The 26,863-nt window shown below is 37.6% G+C and overlaps 1 protein-coding gene across 2 annotated transcripts in view; it reads right to left on the reverse strand.

Annotated features, from left to right (window-relative positions):
• The window catches only part of ATP6V1H (ATPase, H+ transporting, lysosomal 50/57kDa, V1 subunit H), a 46,922-nt gene extending 20,278 nt beyond the window's left edge, over positions 1 to 26,644 (reverse strand). Inside the window, exons 1-10 of one of the 2 annotated variants that reach the window (XM_009889182.1) lie at positions 26,518 to 26,644; positions 18,775 to 18,877; positions 17,218 to 17,307; positions 12,576 to 12,689; positions 9,381 to 9,485; positions 8,388 to 8,441; positions 5,530 to 5,627; positions 3,857 to 4,049; positions 970 to 1,148; positions 50 to 175 (exon numbers count right to left, since the gene is read on the reverse strand). In XM_009889182.1, the coding sequence (XP_009887484.1) occupies positions 50 to 175; positions 970 to 1,148; positions 3,857 to 4,049; positions 5,530 to 5,627; positions 8,388 to 8,441; positions 9,381 to 9,485; positions 12,576 to 12,689; positions 17,218 to 17,307; positions 18,775 to 18,877; positions 26,518 to 26,621 (1,166 nt within the window). In that variant the 5' untranslated portion in view covers positions 26,622 to 26,644. The remainder of the gene's footprint in view (positions 1 to 49; positions 176 to 969; positions 1,149 to 3,856; positions 4,050 to 5,529; positions 5,628 to 8,387; positions 8,442 to 9,380; positions 9,486 to 12,575; positions 12,690 to 17,217; positions 17,308 to 18,774; positions 18,878 to 26,517) is intronic. The other variant, XM_009889183.1, reaches the window with a different exon arrangement.
• Between the last annotated feature and the right edge of the window lie 219 nt (positions 26,645 to 26,863).

The following is a 26,863-nucleotide window of genomic DNA, read 5'->3' on the forward strand; positions in this document are numbered from 1 at the left end:
AACACAGAAAATATTAAAGAATTATGTGATTCAACACTTAAGAACTTACTTGAGTAGTTCATAATTCTTTTCATTTAGTCTTACAGCATTCTCCCGCCAAAACTTCTCAGACTTGTGTACAGGACTCCACTCCAGTCTTCCTGACTTGAGCTCAGAACTGTACTCATCGAAGGAGCTGCAACACAGAAGACCTAAATGAAACATTGGCTAAGCATCTATGAACAGAATTTGAACCACGTGCCCAAGCCTGTTCCGAGCAAGACAAAGCTGAAGCACAACTTGCTAACACATTTGGAAGTCAGCTCTCTGCAGAGCATGAGAACTGTTCCCTGTCTCAGAGGTCAAACACTTTAAAAATAATGAAAGGCATGAAAGGCAACAGAAAAACATACCCTTCCATCCACCCCGAAACACAATTCCTGAAGAAGGTAAAAAAGAAAAAAAAAAAAAAAGAGGAAAAACTCAAGACACACAACCACATTTGTGAATTTAATTGGCTGGGTTGCCTGTTTTCTAGGTTTTAACTTCCCCAATCAAGGATCTCAGTCCTTGCCTTTCATCCAATTAAACCTTTGACATGAACTACAATATGCAGTTCAATTTATGCACAAGAGCAAGAACTAGGTAAACACTATCAAAAACTCGAGTTACTCTGGACAGCAAAATGTATTCTAATCAGGTAGTCTTCAGCTTAGGCTGGAACTCCTGTAAGATCCCTCCGAAGTCCTGTAATAATTTACCAGTTACAAAGATCACATAATCAGAAGTGAAGATTTATCTTCTATTCAGCCTGTAAATACTTAGAATAGGAAACTTTTACATACAGCCAGCATCTCTGTATGCTGTACCTTATCAACTAGCATTTACGTTATCATAATTCTGCATATTATTTAGCCTTAAAGAACAAAAAAGTTTTACCAATGTTTGTATAATTGCATTTTTTTTTAAAGTTCACACTGCAAAGCATACCTAAGGTCCTGCACACTCTCGCCAAGCTTGTCCAGTAGGAATTTGATATCTTCACTTATATCTTCATCGTCGTATTTCTGCTGATCCAAATTCTCTAGTTGCTTTAAAACTTTACACTGAATCATGGCAAGAGCATATTCTTGGCGAGTTTCTCTCTCAGTAGATTTCTCTAACAAATTCTAGGGAAGTAAAAATTTATTTTGTTTGTTTTAAGAACAGATTACTTTGTTTCAAAGTGGTATTTTCAATAAATTCTTATTGGCATTTTTTAATTTAGCAAGTGACAGAACTGACCACTTCCTGAAATAATCTCACCAAAGTAGTAAACTATCAGTCTACCAGTGGCTTTACACCCACATTTAGTAGCACAAATTGCCAACGACTGACCTTACTACAGAGTAGTATTAATATCTGTCATTACTGGGGGTGGAGAGGAATGTGGGAGAAGGGAAAAAAAAAAAAAAAAAAAAAGGGCTGTCTTGCAAGGTAGAAATAATGCAACCATATGTGCTGAAAAGCACAACACCACGGCATTCAAGTTTAGGTCACTTAGACTTTTTTCCTCCTAGATGGTATGATACCTTCAACACCAGAAAGTACTAATTCACCTGCTTTGATCATTTTCCACATCAAATCGGGCTGACTACAAACACTATTCAAAAGAAAAAGGGCAAGCTTATATCCCAAATTCAGATTCTCTGCCATAAACAACTACTTTGATCTGGAATTGTCATTTTAGCTTTCTGTGCAGCAATAGAACAATGCAGAAAAGCCTTCAAAAAAAAGTGACCTGAAGTCATCTTTCCAAGTTACCATCTGGATTAGATCAGGTTCTTTTGAATTTGGGAATACTCCAAACTAGACGTTTTTATTCTAAGACTGGAATTACAAGCACAGAATGTAATAGTCAAATTCCAATATCAATTATTCATTACATTTCTACTCAATTTAATCAGCTTCAAATTATGTTGTTTAATCAGAGCTAGCCACCTGCACTTTTTGATAAAAGTTGAAAACAGGAATTCCATATAAAAGACAAAGTCCTTAACAAACAGAACATGTGTTCATATAAAAAAGCCTTAAAATCTACCAGAAATAAGCAATGAAACCATATAGAAGGAATTTGGCTGCATCACTCTCATTCATGTCACAGTAAGGTTTCTAAGACATCAGACATCATATTAGTAAGGCAGAACACTGCAAATAAATGTTAAAACTTGCATACTGAAATTAAGACATATTACTGCTTTTAATGGCCACATACAATTAGCTTTAATGTGCAAAGAAACCCTGTTTCTGTAAATTACCTTTTACTTCTCAGTTCTCTTACTGAAAAAGAAAGTAGTGCTAAATTACTTAGAGTTGAAATTGCTAACAACAGCAAAAGAACAAATAATGAATCTTAAAAGACAAAGTTCAACAAATTCAAGTAGCAGGTACACATAGTTACCAAAGACCTTCCACTTAAAAGAATTATAGGCGGATGTAAAAGCTACTCCACATATTATTACTTATCTCATACTATAGTGAAATATTCAAGCTTTTTACAGTGAAATTGAAAAGATATGTTAGGAAAGTACAAACAAGAACACATGACTAAATAGAATGTATCAGTAAACTACTCGGTGATAAAAAAATCTTAAGGTACAAAATGCGTTACAGGCAGGAAACAGACATAAAAGACAATAAAAGTATGAAAAATGAGAAAAACATATTAATAGGTAAAGAGAAAGTAATTGATTCAAAGTAGACAGAAGTACCCAACACCTGTTGGTTTATGGAAAAAAAAAATTACATTACAATTACATACTTCAGGCTTCAGGCAATTTGTTTGCCAAAGAGGTGAAACTGGTCAAATTAGGAGAAATCAAGTAGTAGAGAAGACGTATGCAAGTTGTCAAGACTCATGGCATACCTTCAGTAACACATTGGCAGTAGGGATGATTTGGGGAATCATCAAGCATAGTCCTTTATGCAATTCACTTCCCCACCCCTCACCCCCTCCATGAACTGATACTGTGGCCTCTCACACAGGGAAAGGGGCATTTGGCCTCTGCTACCTATTTTAATTTTGCTTCAGAACTCACAGCTCTGATGTTTAATTTCCAATCTATTACTTTCTGGCTGCCAGTTTATAACCTCATTTTCATGCCAACCTAAGTCTTTAATGTTGGAGAAAGAAAACAGCTCAGTTAATTTCACCAAAGTCTGTAATAGAACCATCTTATTCTTTGTTAGGCTATTTATTAAAAGAACTTGGCTTAATTTTTGTCTCCTCTGTTTCCAAGACCTATATCTCCTACTCAAAATACAAATCCTGTTTTAAAACAGGATTACAAATTGGTACTCTCACAATGAAAACATCAACCCTCAGTGCTCAGTTATTCCAAATTATCTTAAATAGGACCAGTGATCTTCAGGTAACATGGACACAATAAGATAACTAATCACTTTTACATGGATATTCTCATTCATCTTGACACGGCCACCAAGAAAAGATTTTTGGACTAGTAGATAAAAATAATTTCTGAGTCATTCAGTTGGACAAACATATGCGTGTTTAAAATAGTATTTTTTTAATTAAAGCTTCATAAGGCAACTAGTACCAGTAGAAAAAAGAATCTTTAACTAAAGAAGGGAAATCAGTAGTGCCTGTGTTAACACAGGTTTTTTTAGTCAACCTTAAGACATTGAGTAGCAGACATCTATTACTTGTAATAGCGTGTCTATTACCTGTAACAAGACTCGGTTCACAAAAAAAGGGAGAATTAAGCATTCAATCCAGTTCACTGATACGGTCTAGCAGAAACAGGTGTGCATCAGCAATATTTGAGACCTACACATTTGAGAGAGAAGTGCAGTGCGATTGCAGTCAACAGGCACTTACCCGAAATGCTGCAAGAATGATTCTAGTTACTTTCTCTTTGACAGATTCCTGAAGAATATCCGACAGCACTGGAACAATATTATACCGACGGAGATATTCACACATTTGAGGGCTAAATGCCAGCAGCCACACACAGAAAATCATCTGATACTGGAGCTGGAAGCCGCATTTGTTGCTCAAGACCCCCATGATACTGAAAAATTAACATACATATACATTTAGTATTTAAATAATGACCGCATAGATTGCATTGCTCCACCCTGAAACACTAAAAGAAATGGTTAACAGGAACTTATTGGAAAGAGCTGCTGAGGATAAGTATACAACACACGCTTCACAGTATTCTGCACCAGTATTTATCACTGTACAAGCAGCTTGTTCAGAAAGCCATGTTTTAAAGTTACAGTTATTTCCTCCTTAGCCTTACAACCATAAAGCAGCTTTTCCCACATGACCTGATGTGGTACTGTATCCATCTTCAGGCTCACTGAGACTCTTTTTCTACTGGCATGCTTAAAGCATTATTTGTCATTCTAGGAGAAACAGAGAAACACATAGCTACTCCTTCAGAGTTAAGAAAAAGGAGTTAACAGACAGAACAAAGTCTACACAAATTGAACTTGTTTCCTTAATTTTATCTCTCCACAGGAGTGTGTGAAATGAGCTGAAGCAGTCATTATTTAACAAGTGAGTTCTCAGAAAAGAGCTTATAGATATAACACATCACAGATATACAAAGCACTGCTTGAGGAGAAATAATATCACAAGATCTCCAAGAAGAAATCACACAGAAGCTTTGTTCAGCTGAAGTTTTGAAAGTTTAATAAGCCATTTACAGGTTCATTCCAAAAAAGCTAACCCAATTTAAAAAAAAAAAATCTACTTTCAAGATTTGCTATCAAAATTAAGACAAATTCAAACTTGTTGAAATGCAGGCTTATTGTGAGGCTTTAATAGCTTACTAAAAAGCCTCCTTGGTGCAAAAGTTTGTTTCAATAGTGTCATCTTGACACATGTGAACATGTCTTGAACCTTCATTTCATCGGCAACTGACTTTTCTCCATTTCAGAGTACAGGGGTACTCCTTCAAGTGCAAATCGTATAGCCACCATCCCCAATAGAGGCACACATGGCAGAAAAATCAGTTATAGCCAAGCATTTTTTAAATAAGATGAGTGACAACATCCTAGCCTTACACAGAGCTATTTATGAAGAGAATCTGGATAAAAGAATGACCTACTTGAAGACTTATGTGGAAAACAGAAGTTGAGCTTGGCTTTAGAACCTGTTTCTCCTTTACTAATATTTTCAGACTGAAAAACTGCAAACTGAAATACAAGGAATATTAGCAGAAACTTATTTCATTAGTCCTTGTTCTATTAAACAAAAAGACAGAGCATCTCCAGCAGAAGACAAGTGGCTGTATTCCCGTTCAGATATTTATTTAAGCAGATCCTCATGAAGAGTAAAGTAGCATTAAAGTCTCAACATTGGTACCTATATCCACAAGTTTCACTTGTCCATTTGACTGTGTTAATATTTGAAAACAAATAGGTTTTGTATTCAAACAGAGCAGCTGTCTTTTGCAAGAGAGTTCTATTCCAAAAGAGGTCACTGGGGAAGGTGCTACTGTAAGTGCAAGTATATCCATATAAATTGAAATAAATGCTCACCAATTTACTCCATCTGCTTCTACCCACGCAAAGCGATATTCATTGACCCTGAGCATCAGCTGCAGACATCCAGCAACACATTGTACGTACTGGGAACTCTGGGTGAAAAAAAGAACACATCACTTCTTAGAAGAAGAGTTAGGTATTAAGTGAAGTTCAGTTTTCCAAACTAGGCTTTACTGGCACACTTCAAGACACATTTCTTCAGCAACACTTCCAGGTTAAACAGGCTCACTCTTATCATGCTTTACATCCCCCTATTTAAAAAAAAAAAAACCTCACAAGAAAAGGTGAGAAGCAAAATATAAATGGAGAAGAATTCTGAATAGGAAAGAAGTGTTATGCAAGTGATACCATTTTACATTACCATAATGGATTTCTATAGCCTGTTTGAATGTGCCGCCTTTCAGCATCTATGAATGAAGACTGTCTTCTGTTTTATACTGCCAGAGCCCTTTCATCCAGAGAGTCAATTGTTATTCCATTGAGCAAACGTTGGGAAATAAATCAGCAATCTGGTTACCAAGCTTGAAGAAGTTTGGTAGTGGTCATTGTAAGGAAAGAAAACTTGAGCTCAGGTTCTTCCCACTCCCATTCTCCAACTCAAAACAGCAGTGGTGTCATTACAATTGTATATTTTCCTACGCATGTGCCACATGGTAAGTTACCAAGCTTATCATAATGAGATATATATTTATATAAAAAAATTACCATTAGAAAACCAAGTATGTGAAATCACCCTCAAAGTTTAGCTCCACATTTTACTTTTCCATTCTTTACATTACATCTTAGTACTGTATACTGTACTAAGAAAAGAACAGTAAGACTAAAACTTTCCCATCAGGAAAACACAGAGATGCACTGCCGAATTCTGGTTTTATTCAAACTCCTGTATGAACAGTCACAAAACCAGAATCATTAAACAGTTTTTCATCTCTAAATGCATGTATTTTCTGTGCAGTAACACATAAGATGGGCTGCAGTTCAAAAATGGGTTTTGGTTAATACATTGTTCCTCTACACTACAGCAACAGAAAGATCCTGAGGTACAACAGAAGTGGCTTTTTTTTTTCTTCTCTCTTCTTGCTCAACTTCTGGCATTATCTTCAGTAATACTCAGATATGCTGCTGACAAGATGTTGGGGTATTTTTCCATAATCCTTTTTCTTTACTAAGTGTCTTGAAAGTCTTATGGTAGATCACTCACATAATACAAGAGCAAACCTCTCAAACATTTAATAGAGTAAAGAAGTTAGGCAATCCCATATGAGGGGAAAAGAGAAGAGACAATAAACAGAAGTTAAAATAAAGATTAATTCATTCTGTGTCTTTCAGAGATTAAGACCTTTATGTAAAAACTGAGTCTGAACATTTAGGCCCAGATCATCATACAAAACATCCATTTCCCTGGATAGCTATTCACTCCCGCACACCATGCAAATAAACCAGCTATAAACACAGACAGTCCTCCTGCCCCAAATAAAGTATAACTTTCTCTGCATCCCCAACCCATGCACTACTGAACTTGGGAGTTTTCTTTTAAGAGTCTGTCGTAAAAGCATTCTCTTCCAACACTATTATAATTGACATTTCATAATAGATCCTAGTCCTCATTTCCTGTGTAAAATGCTACAACTGCTTCTCTAATTTACTCTGAAATAAATTGGTCAGGACCTGCTTAGAAATCCTGCACAACCTAGATCTGAAATCAGAACACTAATGAAGTCAAGACAATACTTACCCAACTTAATTATCCTGGAACATATTTGCACTATCAGTTCTGCTGCTTTGGGATGCTACAGTGGTATGGTACATCTGTGCAGTACAATAACTACAGATTTCTAAGCAAGTTAAAAGAGCTCACAGCTCCATAACAAGCGGTGTTGCGTGCTATAGAACTATTTACTCTTTTAAGGCTATATGACCAAGAGCTGTCAGCTTAATAAAACCTAATAGTATGGCACACAGAACTGCACACGAAATACTGAAATACTTCAATTTCTATGCTTAGTCTGTAATTTTAGCCCCTCTCCATGGTCATGCATAATAGTCTTTCACCTCTTCTATTTTAAATGCCAGTCAGGTGGTAATTTAAGAGGCTTTTCTCTATGGGAAGCTAACGCTTTAAAGCAATGACTACATTTAGAAGAAAAACAAATTCCAGGTTCATATTTAAGATTTCTAAAAAACTGTAATCACTTTCAGGTTGCAAAAGGAACAAAAGACCAAACTGAATTCTATCATAGCTTTTGAATGTGGAGTAAACCACCTCGTTGTGCCACAACAAAACCCATTTATGATCATCACTTACATTTGCTATAACGCTGCAGTCCACCTCCAAGCTCAACAGCCATTATAGCTACATGAAATTTGGTATAAGTAAATACAGATGCAAAAATGACAATCCGTTTTCCCCTGAATTCAAGCTATTCAAATATGAAAAGCTTACAGCTTTGAAAGCACTCCTGTAATTTCACGCTGAAGAAGTTGAGGGGCAATCTCAGGTTTCTTATACAAATCCAACAGTTCAGTGCTAAACAGATAGTATTGTTCAAGTAGTAAATTAATTGCATATAATTTTTTCAAGTTTTAACAAAGAGGATGCTAGATGCATCTACAGTTTTAACAACCCAAACCAACTTGTAAAATACATACTTCCACTGCCAAGATTTTCTGTGAAATCAGTGTTTTAAAAATACTTTTGTTTCTTGGCGCCATCACCTGGCACTCTGTTGTCGTACAGTTCTGATTCCAAGTACTTTCTATTACTGACACCTGAACAGCTCTGCACCTTAATCCAAGGAGTGGATATCACCTGCCCAAAACAGCAAATTGACAGATTTCAAAGATATACTCACATCACTTGTGGAGACTGCTCCTGCTTCCACAGAACCCCCTGTACCACGTAGTTTCTAGAAGAAAAAAAAAAAAAAAAAGTTTAAAAACAGAGCTGTCCTTCACCTTTACAGAATAGTCATTACAAAGTTTCTTTCAATTCTCCAATCTCTCTAGTCATTAAAAGAAAAGATTAATAATCTATTGGATATTTTTCCTGGTCAATATATTATGATAATATATTGTATTTATTACACACACACACCATAATGTCTGGAAAAATATGCTTAGAGCTGATCCTGGTAAATCAAGATTTAATTTTATTTTTTAGGTGTGTATTTACTCGAGACTTTTATTCATCTCCATCTTAGAATTTGAAGACTGTTCTCTTCAATTTTTCTGAAGGAAATTCCAACTTTAAGATTCTTCTTTCAGAGAAAAAAAAAAAATAGAAGTTCTTTTTCATAGTTTTCCAGACTGGATTTATTAAAAATATACTGATACTGAACCTACTGAATGATTCTCTGCTCTCCAGAATCTACTTCTGCTGCAACACTACTTTAGAGAATGACAAATCTGGGTTTTTATAAGGATTGAAAGGAAAATCTCCAAAAATGAATACAAAGGAGAACGATTCATCTTTGATGGACAAGCCAGCAGTAAGCAGTTCATACTGAGCTAATGCCATAAAAGTACTGTCCAAATAAGTCAGGATTTATTTCATTTGAAGAGACAGGACTAGAAATAAAAGCTTTGTACTACAGTAAACTGAAAAAAAAAGTTTTGATATTCACTTCCTGCTGCCATGTGATTTTTCAGAGCAGAAAATATAAAATATTAAGATAAGATCTATACATTTCAATAAAGGATATTTAGCTTTAAAAACAACTAAGTAAAATTTTGGTTTTCTTTTTTGAAAATGAAAATATACCTCTTGTTTGTGAATCTCTATATTCATATTCTTGAAAAAAAGTTTCCAAAGTCAGTGTAATGTTTAAATAGAAGTAGCTTTTTACCTGTGAACTGAGCTGAGTTTTAATCCAGTTGAAATAGTAATTCAAGTCACTGCCTTCCATAAGTTCCCTCCCCCAAGCAGCCAGTTTGGCAATAATTCTTGCTGCCTGAAAAAGAATGTAATAAACAGATTTTCTAAATGCAGCATTCAGCATTTCAGAATTCAGTGGGAAGTTCTATAAGCTCTGGAAACCAAGTTTAGATAAAAGATGGCCCCTTACAGAAATCTACCTGTTTTCTACGTAGGGCACTCTTCATGCCTAGTAATTTTGTTTCTTCCATTTTCTACTGCTTCTACTTCCTGGTAACTGGTGTATTTTCACAATGTCATCAGACACCTGTAGCTGATGAAGTTCACAAGGCACCAATGAAGAACTCGGAAGGGGGCAGAGGAGAGCTATCAATGGACTACTACTGTAGGACACCACTGCAGTCAGAAATCCATCAACAGTAAGACACTTAATGGCCTAACACATACATGAGTAGGCTTACTTTAAGCAACTATGGCATATGCCAACACAAATGATTGCAAAGTAGTCAAGATTTTTGTACTGAAACTGAAGCAAGTCATCTTCAAGAAGGGAGAAGCCCAGAAAAAGAAGCGCAGAAAACCAAAAGGGAAGGTAGAATTTGAGAATTGGGTTGAGGAGTAAAAACGTAGTCAGGTTAAGAATTTTCATGATGCCTATGGCACAAGAACACATATAACAAGAGTATATTTCTATGCTAGCCTTTCCAAATTATGTTTGAAGTAACTCTACATTGCAGCCTGCAGCTTATTTGCAGAAACATTTGAGCCAGCTTATATATAAAGAGGCAGTGGAACCAAGACACTACTGAAGTAGGGGTTCGTTTCCCTCCATACAGTTCCATGATGCAGTGAGAAGACTATTTCAGGCACCTTTCCGCTATACTGCATTCAGATGTACAAACCACCACCACTGATTTCTAGAGGGATTACAGAGTCTGGAACAACGATGTCTACACTGAAATGCATCAAATCTACTTCTGAATGCAGCCAAGTAACCCCACAAAATCCCTTCAGCTTTTAAGTATGAGATATTAGACCTCTAGCTTATCATGCTCCTGAGTTAAAATTGCTACCTGGCCCCTGAATGAGAGGCTATTCATGCCTAGCAGAATTTGAGCCTGGACACAGAGGACAAGCATTTTTATCTGTCTATGCAGATGCAATGATGTGGTATTGAAAGGCTTCCAGTGTGCATAGTAAGGAGGAAAAAAAAAAGTAAAAACAAAGCCAACACAAATCTAACACTTTGTTTTGAAAACATTCATGTGCTTTAAAAAAAAAAAAAAACATATATGCACAAAGAGCACTAAAAGGCATAATAAGGGAGTAAACAGTGTTTTAAAGTGGATTCATGTCAGGTGAGGTTCTGTGTGACTTGTGAAGTTATTTGTATATTTTTGCAGTACCTAAAGAAAGCAATATCTGAATAACACATCTGTGAGCCGAGAAATACTGGACAAAAATTTCTATACTATACATTTGAAAGCCACCATTCCAGGGAAACCAATTAGTTTGCACTGCAAGGGTCTAAAAATTACTCTTCACCTGCATACTTGAAAAGTCAATATTGTCCGAGTTTGCTCGGACTGCAGTTTTGCAAGATGGGTCTTCAGCAGCAATACCAAAAAAAAAAAAAAAACCAAAACACCAACAACCAGAAAAATCCCATCAGCCTCCTCCTTCAGCTGCACCAAGTAATCTGATTGCACAGCCGTGCAGTGAATCAGTCAGATTTAAAAAGAAATAAAACATCAAGCCTGACATTTTTTCAAGAAAACAGGCCAGCTCATTGTTCAAGTCGCAGCACAGCCCCAAACACAGTCGCACCGGCCACACCTAAGGGCAAATAGCATGACTTGCCTGGAATTCCTTGTGCCAGTACTGCCACCACAACATAACACAGGCCAGGTATGTGGCTTTGTAGTCTGAGCCACTGATTTGATTCTACCATACGACACCAGCACAGACACATGCAGTGAAGAACAATTCATAGCCATGCAGTTTTCTCCTTCTTCAAGCCATAATACAAGCTTTACTGGTGGAAATTATGGTCTCCATTGGGAATTCACAGTAATACAACCATATTTTCGCCCCACAAGGAAAAAAAATTGCTCAGATGGAATGGCCAGTTCTCACCACAGATGACAGAAAAATATTAAGAATTCCAGAAAAGTTATTCCACATAGATCAGCAGCACCCAGTGGCTCAAAGCACAGTAGGTAGCATAGCATACAGTTATACTGGGCTTGGTTGGAATGGACTTAATTTTCTTCATAGCAGCCTATATGATGCTGTGACCAAAAACCAGTGTTGATAACATACCAATGGTTTAGCTGCTGCTGAGCAGCGCTTGCACAACATCAAGGACTTCTGTTTCTCACTCTACTCTTCCAGTGAGTAGGGTGGGTGAGGAGCCAAGAGGCTGGGAGGGGACGCAGCCAGGACAGCTGACCGAAGAGATATACTGACAAGGCATCAGTCTACTGGTGTTGTGTGATTGCTTTTACATCACTTTTTGTTGGATTTATTTTGGGTTCCTACCTTCTTCCCTTTTTTCCCCACTTCACTTATTAAACTGTCTTTATCTTGACCCACAAGTTTTCTCGCTTTTGGTCTCCTGATTCTCTCCCCAGTCCCGCTGTGGGGGACTGTGCAAGCAACTGAATGGGAGCTTTCCTGTCAGCCAGGGTCAGCCCACAACAGCAGATGTTACTTCATCCCTAGTATGCTTACAAACCATTTTAAGCAGATTTCAAGTGGCATTATAGTAAACTGAGTATATGAGAGAACAAGGTTCATGAAGGTAAAACTATTTCCCTTTCACAGGATGAAAACTTAAATTCTAGTATTTGTACAGCATGGCAGTTGTGACAGAAGTTATTTTTCTAGTTATGTCTTACTGTGCTTAAATAACTCTCAAATTCTTGCTTTTCTGAGCCTTTAAAACCCGCTCTAATCTACCAGAAAAAAAACAATAAACAATGTAACTTTTCTTTCTAAAATGTGGTCAAGTGAAGCTTCTATTAAGAATGACTCATCTAGACAGCAAGAGGAAAACTTTTCAGTCCAGGCAGTAGTTTAGCTTCAAACTCCAAATTCTCCTAAAGAAAAATAAAACCATCATTTTTTTCTACTATCTTCAGAGACAGGTTCATTTAAAACTTACCATATGCACAGTGAAAAGATCCTGTCGATTCAACATCGGCAGAAAATAGGACCATGCAGTGTTTTTACCACGTTTTGCATAATCAAAGAAGATAGAAACACGCTGATGATTTTCCTGTAAAAATTGGGAAAGGGGAAAAGATGGGACTTGTAAAAGCATTCAATTTAAAGCAGGTATTTGCTCCTCATTATGTTAGCATACATTATGAGAATGCATCCTGGCTTGTAACAGCCCATGGAAATTTTTCATTTTGACAGTTACTTGTGGACACAGTTCATTTCAGCATTCCAACATTAAGGTTACAGATTTGGGGCAGGGAAAAACAAACTTTGAAACCCTAGTTATACCTCAGTACTCCAACACGTGCTTGAATAAAAATGGATGTATTCTTTTGATCAAGCAAGCAAAGTGAGAAAAGTGAGAGACTAGCTAAACGCTGCCATTTTCCAGAGAAACGCTACTCTTCATCAAATCAATTATGCTTGAATAAAGTCCATACAAAGTTTTCTACATACTGCTGCTTCTACACAAAAGCCTGTTGTTCAACTTGGCTGTGTGTGCTCCAAGTGGAACTTCAGAGACATAAGCTAGTCCTGCCTCTCCATTCCTCTCAATGACAAGTGAGGTCTTCTCTCCCAGGTGAGACTGTGACTGGTTCAGCTGTTATCTCAGGCAACCTGTACACCTAGGAGAGGACATCGTCACCAGAAGTCTCTTCTCCAGGGCTTCTAGGCTGAATCACAAGAGACCACAAGTACCTGAACAAGTACCATACGCAGTTTCTTCAAGCATTTCATCTAATAACCACTATGAAGAGCAGCTATTATGGTTCTCCTTAAAGCAGACCAGAGAAGAGGCCATGCAAACCTGAAGGAGAAAGAGGAGCTCTGCTATTTTCTAATAGCCTAGAATATAGACAGTCTTCCAGAAAAATCAAATACCTGGATTCTTGCTTTTCCCCAGCATTTCCATGTAATTCCTAGCCTGGTTGATAGTAAGCTTTCATTCTAAAAAGATGTCTCCCCATTGAAGTCAAACTATTGCAACGACACATACAACTCCTATCAAGGAAGGCAAAACTGAAACACTAACCGGGGAAACTCGCATGAGAACAGTATCTCAGTCTCCACTACCCAATGAATTTAATTTTCAAACTCCCCCAGCTTCCCTCCAGCTATTCAGCACCCCATTATTGATTCTACGGACCAAGAATCAGCTAGGCAAGCTTGCTTGTTGGAATACAATTCGTTAAGCACAAGATGACCTGAATGTATCCATGATCCAAACACTGGCATCTTACCAAGCATGAGAGTTGCAACCAACCCTTCACTGAAAGGATCAAAATTATTGCACCACATAGGGTGCAAACTGCTATCCTGATGCCTGACTGGGGAAGGTCAAGCATCACTAGTTATCTGACAGTCATAACCCTTACAGTGATTAATGTTCTACCTGGCATGTATCAAAAAGCACTCAAAAACCCTCTCAAAGCTTGTTGTTCAAACTATGGAATAAAAAATAAAAAAAAGTAAGATCTCTGGAACACAGTGCCTTGTTGGAGAGCCTCTGCTCTGTAAGGGTTAGTTTGATGAAGACTGGCAGTTCGATCAAATAAATCACTGTTAGCATCTACATGTATGCTACACAGTGTCTAGGTAAAAGATCAAAAATAACTAGATCAATGAGTTCAGTTTACAAGATAACTAAGGAGGAGACAGACAGGTCTGGAAGCAGAAAAGCTGAATAACTTCAACGTGCTGTCAATCAGAATAGTCTGGTTTGCTGTTAAGGTGCGGGGAAGGAGTGAAGAAATATGAAATATGTAGTGCTGCACTCTCCTAGGCAGCTACTGACTACACCGATAAAACAGAAATCCTGAAACTCTCACATCAACAGTTGAATAATTTAGCATCTGTCATTTCTGAAGAAGCATAATGAAGCTCACTTGTGTGGTATTGCTACCTGCACCAACCACAGGTTCTTAAGATTTTACAAGTAACAGACTGTGCAGTGTGACGGGGTCACTAATCCAGAGAAATTGTTTCAAGTATATGAATAGAAGTAAGAAATGTTTCCTTAGGGATTCCAGTATGCTAACACTCTCTACCTTCAGAAATAAGAAGTATGGTGATATTCTTCTAAGGCAATCACCACATTAATTTAACTTCTGACAGCCTCCAAAAGAAATCTTTCTTAGAATGATGATCAAACCCGTAAGTAGAACTGCTGGAATAATCCTAGACACCCAGGTAGGCTTTTGGTGTGCTCAGAACACAGTTCATACGATTTTTTACAACCTCACAAGTAAGGCATGGGAAGATAATAGAAAGATAAAAGTCATTATCAACACAGACAAAAGCTGGATACTGTTACCTGCAATAGTTTCTCAAGTTCCAGCTATCAAAAGGTAGCTTTCAAATACTATTTGCTCATCTTATGAAACTGCAGTGACCAGCCTTGCTCAAAACAATTTTACTGAAAGAGTCAGTGGCACCATGACAGGCCATGTCCTTGAACAATTTCTCACTTAAAATCTTTGCAAGTACTGAATTAAGACTACTCGGGCAAAGACAGGAGACTTTAGATCCACTATTGTGGATTCTTCCGTCCACACAGTCTGCAGAGATCCTAAATTAAACTCAGAGTCACAGAGTCAATGGCCAACAAGTTGCTTTCTGATAAGAATCTTACACCTTGAAAGTGTGCAACAAAGCATCCATAAGGCACCACTGACAGCATGTTGTACCATCTGAACACAACCTAAAGAATACAGAAGTCCTGTTTCAGCCTGGCCTAGTGGAGGTACGGAGAGCTAGGAAGCCCTGGGATGATGCCATGCGTACACCTGCACACAAACCTTCTTTGCCAGCGGCAAGACATCCCTGAATAATGAAGTCACACTGAGCATTGCAAAATCAGACACTGCAGCAGAATTTCTAAAGTGAAAAAGGCATCCAATTTCAAACAAAAGCAAACATATACTGTGCACTAACATCTCTATTGTTCTGTAGTATCACTATAAAGCCTAGACAATTTAAAGTCATTATGTTTACCATTAAGAATTCCATATATGCTGCCTCTGTGGCTGGGTAAGGCCCTGAATATAGAAATGTCAGTGCATGACCATAAAGTCAAGAAAACACGTTCATCTAGACATATATGACAGAACTAATACGGCAAATAAGAGATTACTCAAAACTACTTTCTGTGACCACCTAAAATTAATGCAATTGTTTGAGAGTGGGACAGTGAAAGCCTTTACCCATGGGGCATTAATTCCACAGCACAGAAGATGATATCAACTATCACATATTGTAGCTATAGGTTATGTGCTAATGTCAAAGCACGTGAGCAAAACAAGACCTACTAACACTCATGAAAAGTTCCGAAGAAGGGCAAAGGAAATTATTACTTCTGTGGCCACCAACATGTCTCACACAGAAAAGGAGACCCATTCCTCAGAAAAGTAGCCAGAATAAAGAGTTTATGCATTAAGACAAAGTTTGTCATCAAATGCATAAGCCAAAACAAGGTACTCCCAACTCAGTGTCCTAATCAAGGAATGACACTGGGGCTCCTTTTTGTCTTCTCTGCTTCTTTATGTTTGTGTCACACTTGAGAAAAAGTAAATCTAAGGAAGAGACGAGAGGGTCAGAGTGACAAAGCTGCACATGGGCATGAATAAACTTCTGCAACCACCAACAACTGTTATTCTAGCAGTCAGGGACTCACTCGGGGCTCTAATGTGCAGACAGGCACCTGAAAGAACACCATAATCCCCATGTTATATGTATTGCTGGCAGTAGAACTCACATGGTTCACCTCCTAGGGCAATGCCCTAAACAGTTAAATTATCAATAGACACATTTCATTGTAACCTTGTATTAAATATAACATAAAAAAGCAGAAGAGAAACTGTCAGGCAGCCAGACATTCAATGTGAATACCAGGAGAACACTTTGCACAACTCAAACCATCTTGTTAAATCATTACTTCAACCACTTTCTCTTAGTCTATTAGAGAGCAAAGAAATGCAAAAGCAGGATTATCTGATTGAGTAAAGTCTCGACTCATCCAGGTCACCACAGCAGTCCTGACACCAAATGTAATAGCCTGCTCTTGTAAGTCACTGTATCCCATAGCTACAAAGAGCTACATATTTTATTGAATCAAAAGTTCCTGTTTTATAAACCACGGAGAATTTCAGAACATGCTGTCCTAAACAGTCTAACTTATGTTGGAAACCTGAAGCTGCAGAAACTACAAACTGAGGGTGGCCAAATAAACACCTTCGTAGGAAAAGCTTCAACAACTTCAAGTTAGAAGTCATATCCTATCAACAACAGGAAAGGGCAGGGATCACAAATTATCCCTCAACATCCAAGTTTTGCATCAAACATGGTTGAGAGCCAACAGAGAGGCATACAGGTATATTTTAGGTCCATAAAATGAACATATTTATACAAGACTAAGTTACCCATACAACTTTAGTCCTAACATTTAACTTCTGAAGATAAGATCTGAAAATTTAAAATAATATTTTAATATAGTATGACAAACACCTGAAAAGACCTGACTTAGGCTAAGGAACCATTCAAGCATGCATTTAAAGACTTAAAAATAAGACAGGTTATTGACCTACTTGCAGCATATCATCAACCATAGTCAGAATGTACTGAACCGTCTGTTCCTTGGAGATATGAGTCATCAAGTTTATAAATGTTTTAGCACACTAGAAAAATAAGAGAGACATTAAAATTAATATTAAAAATTATCTTCATTCCTTTTGATAATATAAAACAGGACCTCATTAATTCAAAGTTAGGTCTTACATAAGCATTGAACATCCAACATCTTTTATTCAATTACAATAAGAGATGAATACATTTGACATTATATTACAAAGAAAATTTTCTGTCACATTGATCATTACCTTTTACAAATTGTTTTATGGCTTTCAAATGAAGTAACAAGTACTTGCTAGTGAAAGTCAGCAAGGTGCTTTGTTGAAAGACTGATTACAAAAATCTCCATCAGCATCTTTTTTTATGGCAGTAAAGAGAAGAACCAAGTAAACTGATAAAACAGTAACAAATTTAGACACCGTATGAGACAGTTTCAGCAACTTAAATGGAGGGAGGGAAGACAGGTCACTCTTGCCTGTTCAATTCCTATACCTTGTAGACAAATCTTTGTTCTTATTTGAGCTGTTTTCTGCCTCCTGAACAACTCTACAATTTCAGGAATAGATATAATAGGCTGGAACAGCGACAACACTACTTTTTACACTTCCTCCTTCCCCTTCACCACATTCAACTAAGACTGAAAGAAAAATGGAACTCGAACTGCTACGCTGTAATTATATAGTGGCATATAATGTTCACCATATATGCTTTTGCAACTATGCAAATTATGGTCCATTACATAGCAGACACACAATACAAGGGGGGGGGAACAAAACAAAAAACAAACCCTAAACAGAACAGCCTAAAATTAAAGTAGAAAAAGGGCTGGGAAGTTTTGTGTCTTGTGTGCACCTCCTGCTCTTCCCCCCTGCCTCACCCAATCTTCTTGATGTCTGACCTTATCTGCTAGAACCTCAGGCTTCAAGGCTGAGATTCTACTGCTCAAAATAGCATTAAAGTCTCTTTGGCCATCTTGCCTAGACTCCATAAGCCAAGTGGCACAGGTCACCTATCAATCTTGTATCAGTTCTGTCCAATGCAGACGTCTCATCTCTTACAGTGCCTAAAATGACACCCGTGTTTAAATAACTGAATCCACTTTAGTAGTCAGTGGGTTCTATCGCTGGAACTACAGCATAATTGTTCAGCTAGCTAAGCTGAAATCTCATTGGCAGTAACTCTCATCAATAAACTATAAGGAAAAAAGCCAAAAAAAAGTGTCTCAAGTGTAGTTGTGCATGATTAAGTAAACTGGGATGAGGAAAGATTTGAGCTAGCTTGTCCCACAACAGAGCCCTTCAAAGTCAGATGACATTTAGTAGTTATTCAATAGATTTTTAAAAGAATGCCCAACCTATATCTAGGAAAAAAAAAAACAACCTATAATAGCAAGTTTTAAACTTCTTCCGTAACATCTTAATTTGTATATGGCCAACATTAAAATAGAGTAGGTAAGAGAATTTCCTTCCATCATCCTCCTCAAAAGTTACATTATTAAAAGAAAGGAAAGTTACTTGATTGCCTTCCGTTTGCAACAGCTCCTGTTTTTCTTCTGGATTTCTTTTCTGTTCAAATCTTTGAATAAATTCACAGTCTTCACCTGAAATCATCTGCCCTCTGAAAAGCAAAATATGAAACCATAAGCAACATGAACAGTCAGTTATTTCAAACTGTGTTAGATTTATGGCAAGACATGGCAAGACTTGGGTCTCCAAGACGGACCCACTGCTGGCCAAGGCTGAGCCACTCCAAGATGGTGGTAGCACCTTGGTGAGAACATATTTAAGAAGGGGAAAAAACAACGTGTGCAACAGCAACTGCAGCTGGAAAGAGGAGTGAGAATATGTGAAGGAAAAAAACTCTGCAGACACCAAGGTCAGTGAAGAAGGAGGGAGAGAAAGTCCTCCAGGCACTGGAACAGAGATTCCCCTGCAGCTCATAGTGAGGACCATGGTGAGGCAGGCTGTCCCCCGGCAGCCCATGGAGGTTAACAGTGGAGCCAATAACAGTGCAGCCCCTGGAGGATCCCCTGCTGGAGCATAGTAAAAAAGCAGCCTGGTGGGCACCTGGTAGCCAGTCAAGGTCAACCCACCAAACAAACCTTATTTTCTTCAATTTGATGTGTCAATACTATCGCTTTACCAATCCTATATCCCACAGTAGTACATAAAGAGCTCCTTTCTGCAAAAGGTCTCACATACAAATAATTTATAACTAATGACAAAACAATGTCTAAAGCCTTCCCTATGCACTGCCTCTATTAAACAGCATTTTCTAAATAATTCTTAAACTTCCGGAGGCTGAACACAATGATCAGTGGACACAGTTGTAAGAACTGAAATACACACTGCTAGCACATTATGCCAAAATTATAATACATAACATGAATAATAGTCTAGTCCTACATGAAATAAATGCTGAAATATAAAATTGTTATTTTAAGTTTGCCATAAGCACTGAAGAGAATTTTAAGGAGTACAGAGAACTTGGTTCCTAATATATTTTTAGTTTTCACTAATTACAACATTTCACCTTTTCCTGGTAGTTTAAAAACTGATATGCACGCAAGCTGATCCAAACATATAGCACGGGGGCTTGATATAGTAGACTGCTGTGGACACTTACAAGCTAGCAGATCTCTATTTGATCTTCCCTTTTATCTAATATTCAAGGGGTTACTGCCATAATCAGTACTATTTCAGGAAGTTGTTGACTCAGGTGAAGAGCTGGCAAAATATTGTTGGGTTTTTGTTATAATCACAGAATCACAGAATGGTTTAGGTTGGAAGGGACTGTGAAGATCAACTAGCTCCAACACCCCTGCCGTGGACAGGGACATCTCCCACTAGACCAGGTTGCCCAAAGCCCCATCCAACCTGGCCTTAAACACCTCCAGGGATGGGGCAGCCACAACTTCTATGGGCAACCTGGGCCGGTGCCTCACCACCCTCATAGTGAAAAGTTTCTTCCTGATATCTAATCTGAATCTCCCCTCTTCCAGTTTGAAGCCGTTCCCCCTCATCCTATCACTACATGCCCTTGTAAAAAGTCCCTCTTGAGCTTTCTTGTAGGCACCCTTCAGATACTGGAAGGCTGCTATAAGGTCTCCCTGGAGAGTTCTCTTGTCCAGGCTGAACAACCCCAACTCTCTCAGTCTGTCTTAGAATCATAGAATGGTTTAGGTTGGAAGGGACCTGGCAGATCATTGAGTTCCAACCCCTCTGCCATAGGCAGGGACACCTCCCACTAGACCAGGTTGATCAAGGCCAATGATACAAGTCAGTAATACATGATTTACCATCACAACAAATAACAAACTTGTCAAAATGGTACAATCAGGTACTCTTCAGATAAAAAAACCTAATTTTAAATCAAGTAGTCCTGAAGATATCCAAGACTTTAATAGGTGACTAGCTTTACTAGTTAATACCAGGGGTGCTTCAGGAAAGAAGAAAATTTCGTGTGTCATCAACACAAAAGTCACAGGGGATGAAAGTATTAGACATTGCTCTGTTTCAGTTATTTCCAAGACTCATCTTCCCTTACATTTCCACTGAGTCAAATGCCTCTTCTGCTTTGCAAAGCTATGTAATACGGATTCTTTTAATCCATCTTTTCCACACTCCAGGTCAGTCTCCAGACAATCCATGACTAGGGCTTCCATTAAAATCCTTGTAAATTTATGGGATATGTTCACCTTTTTTTTTATTGGCTCAACAGGCTCACAGAAACATAAATAAGACCTACAATGGGTTCTTATCTTTCCTCTTACTTAAATCATTATGTCTTGAGGATGGCCTCATCAGAGTCATCTTTTACCTATTAACTTTTCAAGTAAAGAACATAAGTAATCCGGTACCACCCGCACTATTCCTGTATTTTAGCTGCTTAGTATGAAATATTCTCCTATGAACTGAGGAAAGGCAATTAAGACTTACTAGATGGAAGATTCATAAAGCAAGCAATAGTCCTTGACTAATCTCTACTAAAACTTAACTGATTATAAGTAAAAAAGTAATTAGCCAGTGATGACCATGCTGCTACCACATACCTTTTAGATTGACTTGTGTTCTTTCTCACCTATTAAGGATGGATTTGAGCAGTTGTTGAAAGATGAGGACAATTCATCCACCACAAATACTGGACTTAACAACCTGTAACTAGAAGCCTCTCATGTTTCAATCAATGCTGGCCAAGCTAGGGATTCCGGGATAATATTGATATAAAGTAACCAGATGAGCTGCTTGTTTAGAAGAATATTGCCATTTAGGAAGCACTTCAAAGGCAACATAAGGTGAACCCTTAAAATTTAGCTTTAATGATTGAAAAAGCCTTAGCCTAGGAAGAGACATGCTTCTTTACAACCAGGCTATTAGAAGAGCTCTGCCAACTGTCAAGGAAAAAAAAACCACCAAAAAAACCCCCCACCAACTTTCAAGCTTTTGCTTTCATCCTACATTAAACCTCAAGAAAAAAAAAGGAAAAAAGAAAAAAGTATGCAGAATGACGTTGCCTTGAAACAAAAAGAAGTTAGGGTTTACTCTATTGCTTTGTAAGTGCCATTCAAAAAGACACTTTCTAACCCATACAAAACAGTACAAGGGATTTGACAGTTTCGTAAACAAGTTGTTAATATTTTATCAGGGATCCCATACATCTGATTAATAGCTTTATTACTTTCCAATTCATCCATTTCTACTCATCTCGGTTTAAAATTCAAATAACTGATTATGTAGCAAACCTTAGCAACCAGTGCAAAAAAAACCTCATGAAAAAATGCAAAGCAGCCTCAGACAGCAGGTACCAACTACCATGACATGATTACCACATATACCTTATTACCTCTTCAAGGAGACTGGAATTCAAGTAACAAAATACTCCCTCCATCCCTCTTCCGAACAGCCATTTAATTTCTTATTTTCCAGGATGTGTCTATACAGTCTCTTCTCAACAGCTAAGAGTCACTTTGACCTTCAGTTGTCTGGATATATCAGGTTTAGACCAGGAGTCCTTTAACCACATTTTAAAGTGCAGTGCTTGAGATACTAAGGCCTGCCTTTGACAGCACTGGCTACAGGAGAGTAAACTGAAGCTGTGTAAGATTTGGAAAGCATAAATTTGTAAGATCACCATTTTTAAAACTTCTTGGTCTCTCACGATGATTCAGAAACTTGTGATTCCTTCCTTTTATTATGCATTTCCTCTATCAGCTCTTGTTCCTTTTTTTGTTTGAATGACTTAACAGAAGTAATTCCAGAGGTCAGCTGGAGATTTTTTTGTTTGGTTTTTAATTTGGGGAGGGTTCAGGTTTTTTTGATTTTTTTTGTTGTGGTTTTTTGTTGTGTGTTGGTTTTGTTGTTGGTTTTTTTTTTAATTTAACTACATCTGCAGCAAATATGAAGTTCATATGAAGCCATCATGTCAAGACATGATTTCTTTTATCCAGGTATCTACAGTACTTTGAACGTACCTAAAGGACACTCATTCAATCCAATTACTCAACAGCTTTAACATTACAAAATTAAAACAGTAAAACAGGCCAAAGGTACTCTGCAAGACTGGACCAAATTTAAAGAACAAAACAAAAAAGCCTCAAAAGACACACACACTACAAGTTAGGAAATGTCTATCATTCTTCTAAGACAAGATTTGCTTTTAAAATCCAAGATATTTAACCTACTTTAGAAGGATCTCCCACCCCCAGGAAACCAAAATAGATGTTTTAAGATCAGATTTCACAAACGTATATGTAAAGTACTTGAAGATACATGGGAAGCCATGTACAAATTAGCCATCAGGTATCTCACCTGATTAAATATAAAGTATTATCAAATGCTGTATACCTAGACAACCAACAGTACAGTAAGATGCAAGTTAAACTCTGAAACGTTCACTTTTCCACAGAACTCATCTACTACCCTTCAAAAGCAAAACCAAAATTGCTTCAAGCAAGCTAACGCATCCTCCAAAGGCATTCTGACACCCTAAAGCAAATGCTGAAAACCACCATGCAGTACACAACAGTGATGCACCGTATTTTCAACTAGCAGATGGCATCGATAACTACTACAAGTCTCACGATCCAAAGGCAGGAAAGTCTGTGTAGAACTAATGGCTTAAATGACATTTAGTTTCCAGAAGGTGACTAGACCTACACATCACCTTCCACTGTTCAGAGTTTTGCTACCTTCTTCTCCCTCAGACACAGACCCCAGCTGGAATTCAACACAAAGAAAGTGTAAATTTTAGCATTAAAAAAAGAAATCTTTTCCCACAGCTTAATTTTGAAGTGAGCAGTGAACACAGTGACAAACCAGTACTACATACAGTTGTAATACCTAAATATTTCACTTTTGTAACAACAGTATACAAAGAAAACTGCAGAAGTCAGCAGTTGTGTGTTAGTATAGTTTGACATTTAGTTTACAGTTATAACCTTCAGAGATGGAATAAACAATATGCCAGTTAATCTTTAGCTTGAACTGACTCTACAAGAGAAGTCAGACTACTAGAGTCTGACCAACTAATAGTAAGACATTTTACTTTTGCACTGAATAACAGAGAGCAGGAAAGAACTTCGGAATGCCTTCCTGTGTAACCAAGACTTCAATGCTGTTGCAACTGACGCAATCTTTAAAGCATCTTTATACATACACAACTGTCACAGATAGATTATTTAAAAAAAAAAAAAACTTAAAAACTTCATCAGAACTGCTTGTGAAGTTCTTTAAACTCCAACTACATAAATACTATCTATAGTTTAAGGAACACAAATTATGTCATGCTTGTTGTCATACCGCAACAGGAGCTCAGAAGACACACAAGTGTCCTTCAAAACCATAAGCACCTCATATTCCTTCTACTCTACAGACCAGAACAAACCATCTGACCTGCCTCTAACAGGTGCATCAGAAGCAGGCAGTTTCCACTCATTAATAACATCCTTCATTCCAGAAATTAGTCAATATAGCTCCACTGTCTGACTTTGCAATAAATCCTCCAAGACACCATTATGTCCAAATGAGCCCGTTGTAAAATGGACATGTCCAAAAAGAGGTATAATTTTATTTCCTCTTTAGAAGCACAAAAAGTTCTGCTGATATTTTCCAATAACTAATGATAAGCAAACTCCTCAGCCAAGGAACTACAGTTATCTTCATGATGCTCCACAATCCCTCTGGCACCACTTAAGTTCATCCTTGAAGCTACCTTAGCCAGACAGCCAGGCTGTTATCAGTAAATATAAGACACAAAAACTACATTTATTTCAGCGCAATAATAAACAGGATACATTGTCATTGACATACAAAGGACACCAGGCATTGAACAGTCTCACAACAGGGTCAGAAACACGAGCCAGATGCACTACAATAGCCTCTAAAACCTAGCTAACCCATCAAAGTGAGGAAATAACTAGTACATTCCTCTTTCACGGATTCCAGAACAAAGTTAAATTCTACATCTAGAATCTGAAAGAGAACCATCAATCCTGCCTCCTGGTCAAAAGAAGTTACATAGAAATTTGCTGACAGATAAACAAACAAAATTCCCCCATCCTTATTCTGCACCAGAGAGAGAACACCCCAAGAATGAAGGCGAATTATAAATGGTAGACTATACAAAGCACAGTCAAGCGATTAATACCACATATGTATTCAAAATACAACTCCTTGCCAAACAGAACCATCCCCTATACTAACAAAAGCAACAGATGAATCTCACCAGCCTTACCGTCTGAACCACTAGAGACACCACAAAAAAGATTATCCCATATTCACTTAGATTGACAATGAACAATCGTACTCTCACTTTCTGCAACTGCAAACTACCTGTTCACTCGCCTCTAGGACAGCAAAAGAACAGCTGCCCAGGCTTCCTATCAGATGGATAACAGGGCACACAGTAGCAACCAAAGCCATTTAGATTGTTTGACAAATACTCGGTAGCTGCCACTATCAAGTTACCACACCAACCTCACTCTTTCGCCTGCAAAGCTAGTGTAATGTCACACAGCAAACTCAACAAGGAACTGATACATCTGAAAAAATAGCCTAGAAAAAGAAAGCTTCCTTAGAAGATCAGTTCTTTAATCCAGTTTAGCATGCAGATATACAATCACAAAGAGGAAAAATACCCCAGCTGAATGAATGGAATAGGCAAGACTGAGATACATAGCACTGGGCAAAGCAGGTAGTCGTTAATGAGATTCTACCACGTTAGCATTTCTCAGCTTGCATGTGTACAGTTTTGCAACGTTATTTTAATATATAGCATACATTTATGTATCACAGCTATCTTGAAAAAAACTATCTTTTGCAAAGTGGTGTAACATTGATAATCACAAAGCATCACCAGCACGGCTTGTACCTCTAGAATCATCACGATTTCTGCTACTCCAGTTACAAAGCAACTAACACTGAAGTAATATGTGGACCCTTGAGAGATAATACTAATTTACACTTTGCCAATATTCTTCATAGGTACCCATCATGAGGAATGCAGGGACGCAAAAATCCTGCATTTCACTTCAGAGTACAGAGGACTAGTAAAAGTCTGTTTCTTCTCCCTGTTCCCTATCTCATGCACAAATCTATTTTCCTCAGCTTATGCCTATATTGTCTCTGGACAATATTTATCTCAGTATACCCAGTGCTATTATATACACCTTCCAAAGTAAACTCTGAGCTGGTCTGAAACGGCAAGCGTAGCTCTTCCCACAATGAAGTATTTGTTTCAGCCTACTCCCCAATTTACTTGCTTCAATTGCTCTCCAGCACTATTCTTCCTTTAGCTGAGGTACAGCTTATTTTCCTGGACTACCAGTCCATTTTTGCTAGTACAATTTGTATTCACACATAAGGCACTTCAGCAATAGAGATAATGTACCTATATAGAAGACAACTCTTACTGTAAACTTTTCTTACACCACTATTCATGCAATAAGGCTAAAATTGAGAATGGTGTTTGAATGATAAAGAGGAAAAAAATGGATAGTCTTACCACACATTTGTGCAAACTTATATTATTTGTTATCAGAGCATTCAGTTTACAGAAGTAGAATTCCCTTTCTTGTAATAAGTCAGAAGAAAAATTTCCCCAACCATTTCCTTTTATTGTAGACTTTTTCCAATTGTTTTCGTGGGACCAAGACAGAACATTCCCCAGTGTAACCTAACATTCCAATGTAAGCCAAATCCCAAAAAGTCTAACACTTCAGAGGGAAGAAAAAAAGAAAATTGTGGAAAGCTTTTACTTACTGGAGATACGACTGCCAGTTTACTTTGTTTGCTCGAACTTCAGCAGCTTTGGCAGCAATGATGTTTGTTGGGACAGCGGCATCTACAGCACCTCGGATATCCATTTTAATTGATAATTAAAACGTACCTAGAAATGCAAGTCAGATTTGAGACATCTTATTAAAATATTAAAGAGCAGAGTATCTGTCCAATATTTTAAAGAAATAAAAAGAACAATCTATTTCAGGTGTCCCACTCCCTAAAACTGTACTCAGAACTTTCTCAGAAATCAAAGTTTTATAAAGCATTTAAAACATGACTTCCCTGAAACAAACAAAAATAAGCCATACCTATACACTAAACTATA

Source organism: Charadrius vociferus, unplaced genomic scaffold (assembly GCF_000708025.1).
Source record: "Charadrius vociferus isolate BGI_N301 unplaced genomic scaffold, ASM70802v2 scaffold347, whole genome shotgun sequence".
NCBI lineage: Eukaryota > Metazoa > Chordata > Aves > Charadriiformes > Charadriidae > Charadrius > Charadrius vociferus.